Raw genomic sequence first — 14646 nt, 5'->3', positions numbered from 1 at the left:
TTGAGATCTTTAATACGGTGCAAAAAAAATTGAAAAATTATTTTTCATTTATATTATTTTTGAGTTTGAAAATGTGAAATAAGTACTTATTTTTTAAGAAGGTGTTCTGGAACGGGGCCTCAGTGACTTTCTGTTCTCTCTCTCTTTAGGGCCCGTTTGGATGCAGGAAAAAAATTGGGGGTATTAGTTAATAAGGGGGATAAGATAGTAAGGGGTATTAGTTAATAAGGGATGACCCACATTGATGTGATGTTTATGGAGGGGATTAAATAGTAGGTTGTTTGGATGAGGTACTAGAGAAGATGGATTAAGCTGTCAAATGACACTTTTGCCTTTGTGCAGTCCCTAAATTAATTATGTATTACGTTTTATATGTAATTGCAAATTTAATTATTCTTTCACAATTTAAGTCGTAATATTTATTTCTACTAACAAATTAACGAATTTCATATTATTATTAAACATTTTTTTTATAAAATTTGGTTTTTAAAAAAAAATTAAGTGTTCCAAATTTCAATCCGTTTGAACCGGTGGAAAGATTTTAGTTTTCTGATCATTTTATCCTAAATGATCACAATTAAATTTTGACTCTAAGGCTCTCGTTGATTAACCCTAAGAAAGTCATATAATCAAATATCTCTTAGGGCTAATCAAGGAGAGTCATAGAGTCAAAATTTAATTATGACCGTTTAGGATAAAATGATTAGAAAACTAAAATCTTTTCACCGGTTCAAACGGATTGAAATTTGGAATACTTAATTTTTTAACCATATTTTTTAATATATAAACTGTCTAAAAAGATTGAAAAATTAAGTGTTCCAAATTTCAATCTGTTTGAACCGATGCGAAGATCTTAGTTTTCTGATCATTTTATCCTCAGTGATCATAGTTAAATTTTGACTCTAGGGCTCTCGTTGAGTAGCCCTAAGAAAGTTGTAAAATCTAATATCTCTTAGGGTTAATCAACGAGAGTTTTAGAGTTAAAATTTAATTATGATCATTTAGAATAAAAATGATCAGAAAACTAAAAAGATTTTCGCACCGGTTTTAACGGATTGAAATTTGGAACATTTAAATTTTTCAACCTCTTTAAACAGTTTATATATTAAAAAATATGGTTAAAAAATTATATATTCCAAATTTCAATTCGTTTGAACCGGTGCGAAGATCTTAGTTTTTTAATCATTTTATCATAAATGATCATAATTAAATTTTGAATCTAGGGCTCTCGTTGATTAATCCTAAGAGATATTTGATTGTACAACTTTCTTAGGGCTAATTAACGAGAGACCTAGAGTCAAAATTTAACTATGACCATTTATGATAAAATGATCAGAAAACTAAGATTTTCGCACCGGTTTAAACGGATTGAAATTTGGAACACTTAATTTTCAACCTCTTTACGCCGTCTATATATTAAAAAATTAAGTGCTCCAAATAAAGAGTCTTAGAATATGTTTGAATGAAAAATATGATTTTGGGTAGAATGAAGAGTAAAAGTCGGTTGAATGGTGAATGGAGAAAGGGGATAACGAGGGGAATTTTCGTCCACAAAACACCCTCCACAGCCTGATTATTTTTAGGGACCCCAAGGAGGAATCCAAATATAATACAGGATAAACCGGAGAAGAGGGGAAAACGTGGAGCGAGTAAAAAATTATCAGGGAATTAATTTGGATAACAACCGGGGGAAAAGGGATGGGGCCCTCCCATATACCCTTCTTATTTTTCCCCACCCCTTTTGGCTCCATCCAAGCAGGCTCTTAGGACCCGTTCCAGAACGGGTTTTAAGTCCTTATTTTTTAAGAAGGCAATTTCAAACTCAAAAATTATAGGCTTATTAAAATCTAAAAATATGCAATATGGATCTTGTTTGATAGATCTCATTGAGATCTTTAATACGACGCAAAAAAAATTGAAAAATTATTTTTCATTTATATTATTTTTGAGTTTGAAAATGAGAAATAAGTACTTATTTTTTAAGAAGGTGTTCTGAAACGGGACTTTAGGACTACTCTACTACTCTACAACTCTTCGAGGCGAAGCAAAGGAATCGTGACTTTTTGTCGGTAATCTTTCACTCTCTCTCACTCACTTAGAACATCTCCAACCCATCTTTTAAAACACAAAAATAAAAAATGAATGTGATATATTAAGGAGAAATTTTATGATTTATTCCCTCTTTTTTCACTTTATGAGAGAATATTAGAGAGATCCATGGTACTTTTTAGAGATTTGATCTCTAAATTTACTTTTGGGGTTTAAAAAATAGAGAACTCTCATTTTGGAAACCAAATCTCTAAAAAGTACTATAGGTCTCTCTAAAATTTTCTCATAAAGTGCAAAAAGAGAAAATAAATTACAAAAATATTCTCTTAATATGTCACATTTATTCTTTATTTTTGTGTTTTAGAGCTTAGTTGGAAATGCTCTCACTCCTCTCTCTCTCTAATATAATTTCGATGCTTGCTTACCGGTTTGACAACAATACGGTATGTACCAACTGATACGGAACACGGAATTAACAATCTTGCAATGAAGTGACACTCTTTCTATCAGTGGTCTTTCACTCTCTCTCGTAGGGGGCATGAACATTATTTTATTTTTTGAAAGAATAGGGGGCATGAACATAATTTCCCACCGTTCCCGCGTGTGAACCTGAAAAGACACAAATTTCTCTCTCTCAGTACTACAAATCTTCGAGACGAAGCAAAGGCAATGAAGTTCTGACTCTCTCTCTCTCTCTCTCTCTCTCTAGTATAATTTCGATGCTTGCTTGACAACTGGGAAGATTATCGGGCGATTACCAAGGTATTACAATTTCTCAATCTTTTTTTGATCGGTCAATTTCTCAAGCTTTTGATTTGAAATATTCAGGAATTGGAATGCCCTTGCTGTATTTATGCATTTACATCGTTTTTCCTGTATTAAATGTGAAATCTTTTTGTTCTTGATATACAGGTACTTTTAGCCCTTGTTTGCCATCACGGAAATAGAGGAAAGAAAATAGCATTTCCAATGAATCATCAAATCGGAGTGTTCTTTTAGGCTCAGAGGAGGCTAGGTTTTTTTGAAAATGGTCCAAAAATGCGATTGAATTTGAAGATTTGATCTTTTAACATCTCCTCTTTCCTTTTAGCTAAATTCAAACATCAAGCAAAAGCCGGACAAAATTAAAATCTTGAGTGATCATTTCCTTTTTTGAGCGATCATTTCCTCTCTTTTTTTTTTTTCTTGGAGTACTTCTAAGAAAAACACAGAAAAACACAGACTTCAATGCACATTTTATAGTTTTCAATACACTTTCATGGAAGGAGATCCCCTGTCCGACTCCCATCCGGACAGGGGCTGTCCGACTCTTCTCGGCGATTGATCTCACAAATCAACGGCTGAGATGAGCTGAACACTTTTTGTAGCAAAACGACGTCGTTTTAGAGCAAAAAGTGTTCGGCTCATATCAGTCGTTGATTTGATTTGCAAGATCAACGGTCGAGAAGTGTCGGATAGGCCCCTATCCAGATGGGAGTCGGACAGGGGATGGGAGTCGGACAGGGGATCTGGTCTCCACTTTCACACACTCCTATACACTTTTCGCACATTTCAATACACGTTTTAAATCTTAATGACAGCCCATTAGGATGTTTTTAGCAATTTGTTTAATTTATTAAACATTCCTTGTTTGGGCCATTGAATGTGTTGTTACACTAATAGTTTTGATGTAGGGATAGTGTACAACATTCATTTTGGCTTGAACATTTTCATAGTTGAAGGATTGTATGCTATTCATGGGATTATAATTTGGAATTATAGTGAAATGTTGTAGCAAACAATAGAGATTACTATGCGAATTGTTTACAAGTTTCATTGCGTGATCCCTATTTTCTTGCCACTATTTTGTACCATTCCTTACTTAAATAGTTGTATTTGGTTCCTTGTTTGTTCAAATGAACATAAATGAGGTTGTTAAAAAAAAGGGCAATATCTTGGGGTACAATTCAGGATGTAAATCCTGGGGAAAACTAGTGTTCGATCCATTTCCACTTTTCTTGTTTGCTCTAGAATTTCTCGATTTTGTTATCACTTTTTATGTCTACCCCCTATTATTATTTCTCTGTTATTATGTATAATATTATTTTTAATTAAGTGGTTATTTCTTGTAAATGTATTAAGTCACCTCTGGGTATATCTTTTTCCCTTTGCTAAAGGTGATGTTTGGCCATTTTATAGCACCTGCCTTAATTCCCTGAGCATTTTCAGTGCCCTGCTTCATAGCGTAGTTCACATGGTATTATTAAAACCTCAGCCTGAGATCGTGTCTTGGCCACATTTCTCCTCTAAATTAAGTGCATGGTCTTGATATATATTTTTTCGGTATTAGAATGTTAGAACTATCAGGCCTAAAGAAAGGAATACATGATCTGGTTAACTCAGGAATGTGGATTGGTTTTTTCTCGAGTCTTGATGAATGGAGAGCTAAATGCATAACCTATTGTGTACAAGTTTATATGTATACAGCCTTCGAGTTTTCTAGAGCTTAATGTATACCCTTTCCTTTGTTGTCCTTGTTCTTTTGCTAGAGAGGGTATTATTGCTGACTAATGTACTTACTTCCTCTTGTTACGCAGTTGCGGCTCTTGTTGGAAGTAAGCCTCTGAAAGAAACATCTTTCAATTGTTATAGTTCCAGGGTAGGTTCAGGCCTAAGGGTATTGCAAATCCATTGGAAAGGTGTACATCTAATCCCTCTCCATTTATACCAGTGGATATACACAGGTAGTTAAGTTCAATTATTTGGTGATGGATACAGATACCAGTATGCATAATATGCAGAAGATCATGTATGAAAGATCAAGTCAAAGAATGAAATCGCATTTTTTGTTTGTTTTTCATTAGTTTTACTAATATGTTAAGGGCTGTTGAGCCAATATCTAGCATCAAGAGTTCCAGATTTATTGTTAAAAATGGTAAAAATTACAATGACTAGTTGAATGCCTAGCATCCCCGTGTATTCATTCATTCGTTAGAGCTATGTGGATTAAAGAAGATTTCCATTGGTCTTCTCAATTTTTCTGGGGAGAACACCAATAGGAAGGAATTGCACTTGGTTTAGCTGTTGTGTTCGTACATTAGCCAAAGACAAATACTTCAAATCCAAATCTTATTGATACTGACAGATTTGTGAGATCCTGTTGGTTGACAGGAGGGGAAACATGGCAAAAATTCAACATTTCTCTGATATGTTCTGGAACTTTGTGTTTTATATAGCGAACCTTTTTGCTTGTGATGTATCAGTAATTTTATCCGCTGTTTGGTAATGCAGAAATGGAGGGGGAAAAAGTTATTATTTTCATTTTTTTTAATGAATCAGCTAATTGAAGTACTTGTTCTAGGCTCCGATGAACTTTTGAGTTTTTTATGTTCCTTAATGAATTATCTTAAGGATTTGATCTTTCAACCATCAATCAAACGCATGAAAAGTAGAAATCTTGATTATTGCTTGTAATGAAATTTTAAGTATTGATAGGACGTTCGATGTTTCTAAGTGAGAGTTCTCTGTCCCTTCATTTTATGATATTTCCTATGTAGTTTAGAGTCTTTAGACTCATCACAGTGGAGGTGTTGCACACTTCTATTGCTGAAAGATTTTCCATTCTATGTTGTCTAGGACTCTAGTCTTGGGTCTATCTTTTGGTATATGGTTAAACTTACACACAAATGGTATAATAGTTTGAGATGTAAATCAGCCCCCCACCCCCCTGCCCCCCGGCCCCTATATTTCTGAAGCAATGCTTTTGAATCCTCTTATGTTAGATCGTGCAGAACATTGTAGGAATTAATGAATTATTTGTTGTCTCTGGGATTCTAATTGTGGTCTCATTGTTGAATATTCTGTTATACACCTCATAGTGTTTACTTGAAAAAAAGAAAGAAAAAGGAAACCATTTTCTTGCCACCATTTTGTATCAGCACCTGTTTAAATACTATTGTTTGGTTCCTTCTGTGTTGAAAAATTATAAAGGAAGTTCTTTGCAACAATAATTATTCGTATTGCATTTGATGATGCAGAATGGTGGAAAAAACTAGTGATATACCCATTTATACTTTACTTATTGGGTTGGTGATTCCTTTATCTGCTTCATGGCTATTAAAATCTTATTTATCAAATAAGTTTGCCTTTTCCTTTCTTGTACGAGAATTTAATTGTTTTTTACTTGACATAGTTTATGTGCCTCATATAGCACCTGCGTGATTTCCAGCCTTCACAAGTGGACGCCCTTAACTAGGAAAAATATGGACGTCGAACGCCAGCCGTTGGATTGTGTTTTCAATGGTCCGGATCCGCGGACGTTTTCTTACCAGTGGACGTTTTCTTACTGGTAAAAAAACGTCCGCAGATCCGGACCATTGAAAACACAATCCAACTGCAGGCGTTCGACGTCCGCGGATTTCTACTCTAAGGGCGTCCGCATGTGAAGGCTGGTGTGTGCGTGCGTGTGTATGTATTGGCTTTTACGCATTTGTGCTCTGTCTTTTAGTATAATGAGGTCTAAAGAAATGAACACTTGATTTGGGTAATCAACTATGTTAGAGGTGTTCTCCTTTTCTCTACCTTTTGTTGATTGAAAGTGCGTTTCCAAATTTATTTGATTTACAGAGGCTGAAGAGCTAAGGATATCATCTGTAGTATGGATTGAAAGCATTTGTAGTTGTAGCTAAGCCGAGATGATTATCACTCAAATTCGTATCTTACTTCTTTTGAAATTCAGTATCTACTCTTTGAGCATAAATGATAAGGTAATTGAATTGTTAAGGTTCGATTTGGTTTTTCAAAAGTTTAAGGCATAGCCTTATCCGGGCGAATGTTTTTGCAAGTTTAAGGCTTTCAGGCTTCTCTTTTCCTGGTCAAACAACGGTGTCATCCAGAATTTTGATTTGCTTTCCATTCGCTTGGTAATTGCAGAAAATGAATGTTGTGTAATGGTTGGTTGAGGATTAACAGTTTTAAATGATACTGTTCTTGTACTTTTTGTCTAATTAACCACATATGTAAAGAGAGGCTCCAAGGGTGCAACCTAATTTTTGTTTTTACTGCAGAAAATGAATGCGGCATGAATGTGTTGACTTGGCTTGTAAAGAGTTCCCTTGCTGATTCTTTGTTTGTATAATTGGTGAACCTGGAAATTGCAGATTGAGGCGAGGACTTTGCTGTTTAGGATACTGTATTCTGGTACTTCTGTGAAAGTAAGAATGGCTTCAGAGGGAAGCGAGAAGGAAATGGTTGTAACGCAAATTAGCGTTGGCGGCTTTGATAATTATGTCACTGCCAAAATGCTTCTGGATTACTTTGAAGCTAACATTGGATCTGTATGGAGGTGTAGGCTGAAGACTTCTTCCACCCCTCCAGAATCGTACCCCAATTTCGACATTGGCACTCAAAATATCCAAAGAACGAACAATTATCAAAAGGTGGAACCGCATGCTTTTGTGCATTTTGCAATTCCTGATTCAGCAAAGTCGGCCTTGGATGCTGCAGGGCGTTGCGATCTTGCGTTGAATAACAAACTTTTGAAGGTTAATTTGGGACCTGAGAATCCGTATAGCATGAATCAAAAGAGGAGGACCGTGGACCCTTTTAAGTTGTCTGACGTGAGACTTGAAGTTGGGGTCATGGTTAGCAGAGACAAATTTGTTGTCAGCTGGAGAGGACCGGCTACTGGGGTTGATTTTGTGGTTGATCCCTTTAATAGAAGCTGCAAATTTCTCGTCACCCAGGATATTGCGTTTGGTATTAAAGGCACCACCAAACACGCCGTTATAAAGTGCAACTTCAATGTTGAGTTCTTGGTTCGGGATATCAACGAGGTTAAACAGTATTCTGAAACCTCATCCTTGGTTGTTCTTTTGCAGCTGTCTTCATCTCCTTTGCTGCACTACAGGACTGCTGATGATGATATTGAGGAATCTGTTCCATTTGATTTGTTGGACGACGACGATCCCTGGATCCGAACTACCGATTTCACACCAAGTGGAGCCATTGGTAAGTGTAATACTTACCGGGTTTCGGTTCCACCCCGTCATGGTTTGAAACTAAAGAAGGCCATGGGGTATTTTCGGGAACATAGGGTTCCAAATGATATCCTCAAACATCGCCTCAAGGTTATTGATGAACAAGATTTTGGTATGCCAATGCAAGATGTTTTCTTCTGTATCCAACACAAGGATCAAATAAGTTTTGAAGTGATGTTTATGGTGAATGCTGTTGTGCACAAAGGCATAATCAACCTGCACCAGTTGTCTGATAAATTTTTCGATCTGCTGAGAGACCAATCAGATGTAATCAATATAGCTGCATTGAAGCACATTTATGCTTACAAGAGGCCTGTGTTTGATGCCTATGGGAGGCTGAAACTTGTGCAGGAGTGGTTGATGAATAACCCGAAACTTCTCAAGAGCCGTACTTCAGACGTGGGTGATGTTGAGGTACGAAGATTGGTTATTACTCCAACAAAAGCCTACTGTCTTCCACCGACGGTGGAGCTCTCTAATCGGGTTCTTAGGAATTATAGAGAAGTTTCCGATCGCTTTTTAAGGGTTACCTTCATGGATGAAGGCATGCAAACACTAAACAACAGTGTTTTCAACTTCTTTGTTGCTCCAATCGTGAAAGACCTCACCTCAAATACCTTCCCTCAAAAGACTGCCGTGTTCAGAAGGGTAAAAAATATTCTAAGTGAGGGTTTTTATTTGTGCGGTCGTAAATACTCATTTTTGGCCTTCTCATCGAATCAATTGAGGGATCGTTCGGCCTGGTTTTTTGCCGAAAACAAGCGTATTAGAGTGGAAAATATAATTGATTGGATGGGCAAATTCACTAACAGAAACATTGCGAAGTGTGCTGCTAGAATGGGACAATGTTTCTCATCTACTTATGCCACTGTTGAAGTTTCACCCAATGAGGTTGACAAAGAGCTGCCGGAAATTAAGAGAAATTCATATATCTTCTCTGATGGGATTGGTAAAATAACACCTGATCTCGCAATGGAAGTGGCAGAGAAATTGCAATTGGCAGTGAACCCTCCTTGTGCTTATCAAATAAGATTTGCTGGTTGCAAAGGGGTTGTTGCTTGTTGGCCAGGAAACAATGACGGGGTCCGCCTCTCCCTGAGGACAAGCATGATCAAGTTCGAGTCCAACCACTCGATCCTTGAAATATGTTCTTGGACCCGGTTCCAGCCGGGATTCCTCAACCGTCAGATTGTGACTCTACTCTCCACATTGGACGTTCCTGATGATGTCTTTTGGAAAATGCAGCAGCGCATGATTTCGAAACTTGATCAGATGGTTGTAGACACAGAAGTGGCTTTTGATATCCTCACTGCTTCATGTGCCGATCAAGGGAATACGGCGGCGATAATGTTAAGCGCCGGTTTCAAGCCCCAAGCAGAACCTCACCTTCGCGGCATGTTGGTTTGTATAAGAGCTTCACAGCTATGGGGCTTGAGAGAAAAGGCTCGGATCTTTGTTCCTTCTGGAAGGTGGCTAATGGGGTGCTTAGATGAATTAGGGGTACTAGAACAAGGCGAATGCTTCATCCAAGTCTCAACTCCCTCTTTGGAAAATTGTTTTGTGAATCATGGATCCAGGTTTTCCGAAACAAAAAAAAATCTTCAAGTGATTAAGGGGTGTGTGGTGGTAGCAAAGAATCCCTGTCTTCACCCAGGAGATATACGAGTTCTGAAAGCAGTGGATGCCCCTGAGTTGCATCATCTTTCTGATTGTCTCGTTTTCCCTCAAAAGGGAGATAGACCACATCCAAATGAAGCATCGGGAAGTGACCTTGATGGGGATCTGTATTTTGTCACGTGGGATGAAAACCTGATTCCACCTAGTAGGAAGAGCTGGATACCTATGGACTATGCTCCAGCAGAAGAAAAACGTTTGCCTCGTCCAGTTATTCAGAAGGTGATTTCCTGCCATTTCTGAATACATTTTATTATCTGATGCCTTTTTTTTTTGGTCCGTATACATTACTTGATACTATGCCCATAATTGTTGACCTCCTATCATGTGGTTAGGTAACTTAGGTTACTTCGTAGATCAGAGTAACTATTGACCCTTGCTGGTATTTTCCTTCTTAAAGGAAGAGGAGGAAATAAAACTTTTGACTTACTTTTTTTCTATTTCACATTGTCTTGGCAATAGTAGGGAGAAAATGGTGTCATTGTGATTGTGGCTTTTTTACTCAAAGCTGACAGAATCTAATCTTTTTGCTAATAATAATGCAGTAGCACTTTATTTTTTGGGGCCGGTTCCGCTCACACCTATTTTGACAAAAAATTTTGACACTGAATCGCAACCAATGAAATCAATGGCTGTGATTAGATTTTACTCTCTCCCCTCTATCTCACTCACACCTAATCTCTCTCTCATTCCCTCCCTCACAAGCCCTGTGACTCCCTCCCCACTCCGGCACCTCCATCTCCGGCCTACCCCAACTCCGACGAACCCGACCTTCTCTTGACCCCCTCCACTCCCCCGCCATACCCACCCAAAATGAAGTACCACCTGCCACCGCCGCCGTCGATTCCACCCAAATGTGTGGCTGTGTGCAAATTGCAGAGATGGCTCGCTTGGGTGTTAGTCATCATCTGGTGTGAAATATGTGGCAAATCTAATGGTTTCAATTTTCTACTAAGGGTATGAACTGTTTATACTTTTATGCTCCCTCCGTCTCAATTTGTTGTGCCTATATTGACTTTCCCAATATTTAAGAGAACATCATAATTTCATTGACTTTTTGTTAATTTTACCATTTTACCCCACAAGTACTAGTCCTGTCATGTCAAATCAAGTTTAAATTTTGAATATGGGAGGGAGAAAATGAAGGGTAAAATGGTAATATGAACATCTAAAAATGGAAAATTTTGAAACAAGCATATCATTTTGGGACATCCCAAAAAAGAATAAGGACCTAACAAAGTGGGACGGAGGGAATAATTTATACTGGTTTGATTTTTGGCTAGGTTGTAGTTTGGTATATAGGAAAGCAGAAAAAAGGTTTGAACTTTTTGTTTGTTTCCGATTGATTTTCTCCAAGTGTTTGGAGGAGATGGAGACAGCTGTGAGATGAAGTTTGTTCATTTGTGAATGTTTAGGGCTTTTTAAAGGGAACTAGATCTGGGCAGAGGTTATGATCAATTTTTTTTCAGTCAACTGACTTCGGAGTTAGGGTTCACCTGAGATGGGGTTGGCAAGAGTTGGGTTTCACCAGAGATAGGCCTAGCCGGAGTTGTGGTCGGGAGTTGGCTGAGGGAGAGAGAGATTAGGTGTGAGTGAGATAGAGGGAGAGAGTAAAATCTAATCTCAGCCATTGATTTCAATGGTTGAGATTGAGTGTCAAAATTGGTGTGAGTGGAACCGTTCCCTTATTTTTTTATATATTTATGTTGGAACAGTAGAAGTCTTGTCAGCAAGTTTTTTTCAAGCTTGTAGGTTTGTGTTAAGGTATTAGTTTGTGGATCTTTCAAATCGCGAAGCTCCAAGGCAATTTGGATGCATTTTGAGGTGTTAGCGGTGAATTGATTTCAGAGAAAAAAGTTACTAGAATAGATAATTGTTGAACTAGTGTGATTCAGTTGAGATACTAGGAGGAAGAGTCCAGCCAAAAAAGAAGGAACTGTAAAGAAGCAAGATTGGTGAATGATGTGAAGCACTATAATCTAGTCATTATTTTCGTATCGTTTGTTATTGAAGCCTTAGGAGCCAAAGCATATGCTTATTACTACCATTGGTATGTCGACTGTTTGGGAACCCAAGTAGGCCGTTGAGAACTATGTTCTAGACGTGAATGTACTTCAGGGGCCCTGTGTTGCAAAGCTGAAAGCATCAATAAGGCTAGTATAACAAAAAAAATTAGTGATGCCATCCTCTAGATCTTCTCTCATCATTGTAGTTTTCATTCATGTGTGATGGATTTGCTGATTGATAGATTTGCAATTTTGTTACAATATTTCTTATCCATTATCTTTGTTGTAATGTTGTTTTCTTTTCTTTTCTTTTTTTTGGGATTTCGTAGCTAGTTGGTAGTGATGGATGATTTGTTCATGTTCTTTAGTAATGTTGATGATAAAGGAATCCGAAAGTGGAAAGCGGAGAAAGTAACTCTTCAGCCGTGTTTTGTTGTCATTTCTTTTTTGAGAAGTCATTTTTGTCTTGATATTTAGAATTTAATTTGAACCAATAGTTTTTAGTTTAGTTTTGAAGCAGTGTCGATATCTATTGAAAAAGGAACTCTTTGGTCGTGTTCTGTTAAATCTTTTTTGAGAACTAATGCCCTGTTTTTAGTAGTTAATTGTTTTGTATGGGCTTGTCCTCAGTGCAAATTCTGGCTTCTTCCCCATCTCTTAACAATATTTTCTGGTTTAATTTTACAGGACATAATAGAATTTTTCACCCGCAACATGGTGAATGAGAATTTGGGAACAATATGCAACGCTCATGTGGTTCATGCTGATCTGAGTGAATACGGTGCACATGATGAGAAGTGCATTAAACTAGCTGAACTCGCTGCCACAGCTGTTGATTTTCCAAAAACAGGGAAGGTTGTGTCAATGCCTCCTCATCTAAAGCCCAAACTTTATCCTGACTTCATGGGCAAGGAAAAGTATCAAACGTACATGTCAAAGAAAATCCTGGGGAGGCTCTATCGTCTAATAAAAGACGCTTACGACAAAGATGTGGAAGAAGCATCATCCGATCTAACCTTTCTCCCAGATGATATTCCCTATGATTCCGCCCTTGAGATTCCGGGTTCGACAGATTTCATATCTGATGCATGGGGGCATAAGTGCTCTTATGATGGGCAACTGAATGCTCTTCTTGGACAATATAAGGTGACCATTCGGGTTTTATGTCTTTAATTGTCTTTGGCAGATTACCTGTCCTTTTGTTTATGCCCTTTTCATTGATTGTATGTTAATTTTTTTTCTTTGATGATAAAAAAGGTGAACCGGGAAGAAGAGGTTGTTACTGGCCACATATGGTCCATGCCCAAGTACAATGCCCGAAAGAGGGGGGACCTGCAAGAGAAGCTGAAACATGCTTACAGTGCTCTTCGAAAGGAGTTCAGACAAGTTTTTGACAAACTGGGGCCCAATTTTGATCAGCTTTCCGCAGATGAGAAGAATGGTGTGTATGAGAAGAAGGCATCGGCGTGGTACCAGGTTACTTACCATCCTAGTTGGGTGAAAAAGTCACTGGAGATGCACAATGTTGATGGTGCTGGTGGGGAGACATTGATGCTGAGCTTTTGTTGGATTGCTACTGATTTCCTTGCACGGATCAAAATCAGGTCACGGGAAGTTGGGAATCTGGACCATACAAAGCCAATTAATTCTCTTGTGAGGTACCTCGCAGATAGGATTTGATACGTTAGGCTGCAAGACCACTCTGCCAAGTGTTGAAGGTCAGCTTTACCGCAGTTTTTGTTTTATAGTAAAACTGGTGTTTATTTTGTAATGTTCTGCGGTTGTAGCCAAGTCAGGTTTTTATTGGGTTGTCTGTTTCACTGGTTTTCATTAGCCAAGTCGGGTTTTGTCGTTCTTACTATGCAGAATGGATTTAATATATGAACTATGGCATGTACGAGTTAGTTTGTACTAAGACTTACTGCAGTATTGTGCTGATCTGTTATTAAAAGCTGCTGCTTTATAAATAAGGAGAACCCATAATTTTCATAGTTTTAAATGCTCTATTGTTGCATTCTGTCCAACGGGACATTATCTAATCATATATATAGTTTCTAGCCTTCTAGCGGTTGTTTTCGGAACTTTTTCCGATCCGTCTTGTAGGCATCGAATGTAGAAAAGCATAATCTTTTATCCATTTCGGACACTGATTGAGGATTTGGTGGGTATTTGAATAGGAAGTAAGAAGCTCATAGCTTCGAATGTGTTTCCAACTGTATTGAAGAGCACAGTTTCGGTGTATTTGAATTCATTTTCTGGTCCCAAACAGACATGGAATTGCCATCTTTGTCAGTTTAGGCAAGTTTCTGTCATCAGATCATGCAAAAACCACAGGTATAACAACTTTGGTAGAAAGGTTGATCCGATTTCAAGGACTCTGAATACTATGGTAGTTTTTCTTTCGTTAACCTTCTTTGTTTTTCGCGGGTTCATTAAATTTGTTTTCGTGGAATACATAAACTCTTGGTTATCTCGTTGATCTTATTTCCTGAAGATTAAGTATTTTACATGGGGTTAAAAACTTGAAAATGGATTTGTCTGCTATCGAAGGTAGTGCTGGAATTTTTTTTTTTTATCGGTAAAAAATATTTTATTAATCCCTGAATACAAAGATTAAGACATAATGCCACCCGAGAAACCAAACTCAAAAGAAGGCAAGAAGCCGACCAAAACACCACGACCAATACAAAGGTAGTGCTGTTAATTGCATTAAGCTTGTTTGTTAGTAGTTCCTTCAAAACTAACATGACTATTGCACATTGCCGCATCGCAGATCTTTTTGCAAATATGTAGACATTCTCCTTACAAGAAAATGCACTCTCGGCGACTAATCATTTCGTCGCCCATCGACTCAAATTCGGTCAGCACTTTATGTAGCAACAAAATATTTTTGGCCGCTG

At 37.7% G+C, this 14646-nt stretch overlaps 2 protein-coding genes across 5 annotated transcripts in view; one reads left to right on the top strand and one right to left on the bottom strand.

Annotated features, from left to right (window-relative positions):
* The window catches only part of LOC131316461 (uncharacterized), a 74764-nt gene that overhangs the window by 50413 nt on the left and 9705 nt on the right, over positions 1–14646 (bottom strand). The window lies entirely within an intron of this gene.
* LOC131316455 (RNA-dependent RNA polymerase 6) lies at positions 2704–13745 on the top strand. Of its 3 annotated transcripts, none has more exons than XM_058345826.1 (5): positions 2704–2811; positions 4626–4727; positions 7095–9962; positions 12434–12892; positions 13004–13745. In XM_058345826.1, the coding sequence occupies exons 3-5, from the start codon at positions 7248–7250 to the stop codon at positions 13424–13426; spliced, it is 3597 nt and encodes a 1198-aa protein (XP_058201809.1). In that variant the 5' UTR covers positions 2704–2811; positions 4626–4727; positions 7095–7247; the 3' UTR covers positions 13427–13745. The 3 variants fall into 3 exon arrangements, with proteins under 3 accessions (XP_058201809.1, XP_058201811.1, XP_058201812.1); XM_058345828.1 differs by having other exon boundaries at positions 4626–4772; XM_058345829.1 differs by lacking the exons at positions 2704–2811; positions 4626–4727 and having other exon boundaries at positions 6584–9962.

The sequence above is a fragment of the Rhododendron vialii genome, chromosome 2a, assembly GCF_030253575.1.
Source record: "Rhododendron vialii isolate Sample 1 chromosome 2a, ASM3025357v1".
NCBI classification, from domain to species: domain Eukaryota; kingdom Viridiplantae; phylum Streptophyta; class Magnoliopsida; order Ericales; family Ericaceae; genus Rhododendron; species Rhododendron vialii.
This window is presented reverse-complemented; position numbering and strand designations above follow the sequence as displayed.

Excerpts from the sequence above, each read along its gene's own strand:
- LOC131316455 (XM_058345826.1), top strand. The coding sequence starts at position 7,248 with ATGGCTTCAGAGGGAAGCGAGAAGGAAATGGTTGTAACGCAAATTAGC. Across the intron at positions 9,963-12,433 it reads CTCGTCCAGTTATTCAGAAG|GACATAATAGAATTTTTCAC; the intron begins GTGATTTCCTGC and ends TTAATTTTACAG. Across the intron at positions 12,893-13,003 it reads CTCTTCTTGGACAATATAAG|GTGAACCGGGAAGAAGAGGT; the intron begins GTGACCATTCGG and ends ATGATAAAAAAG.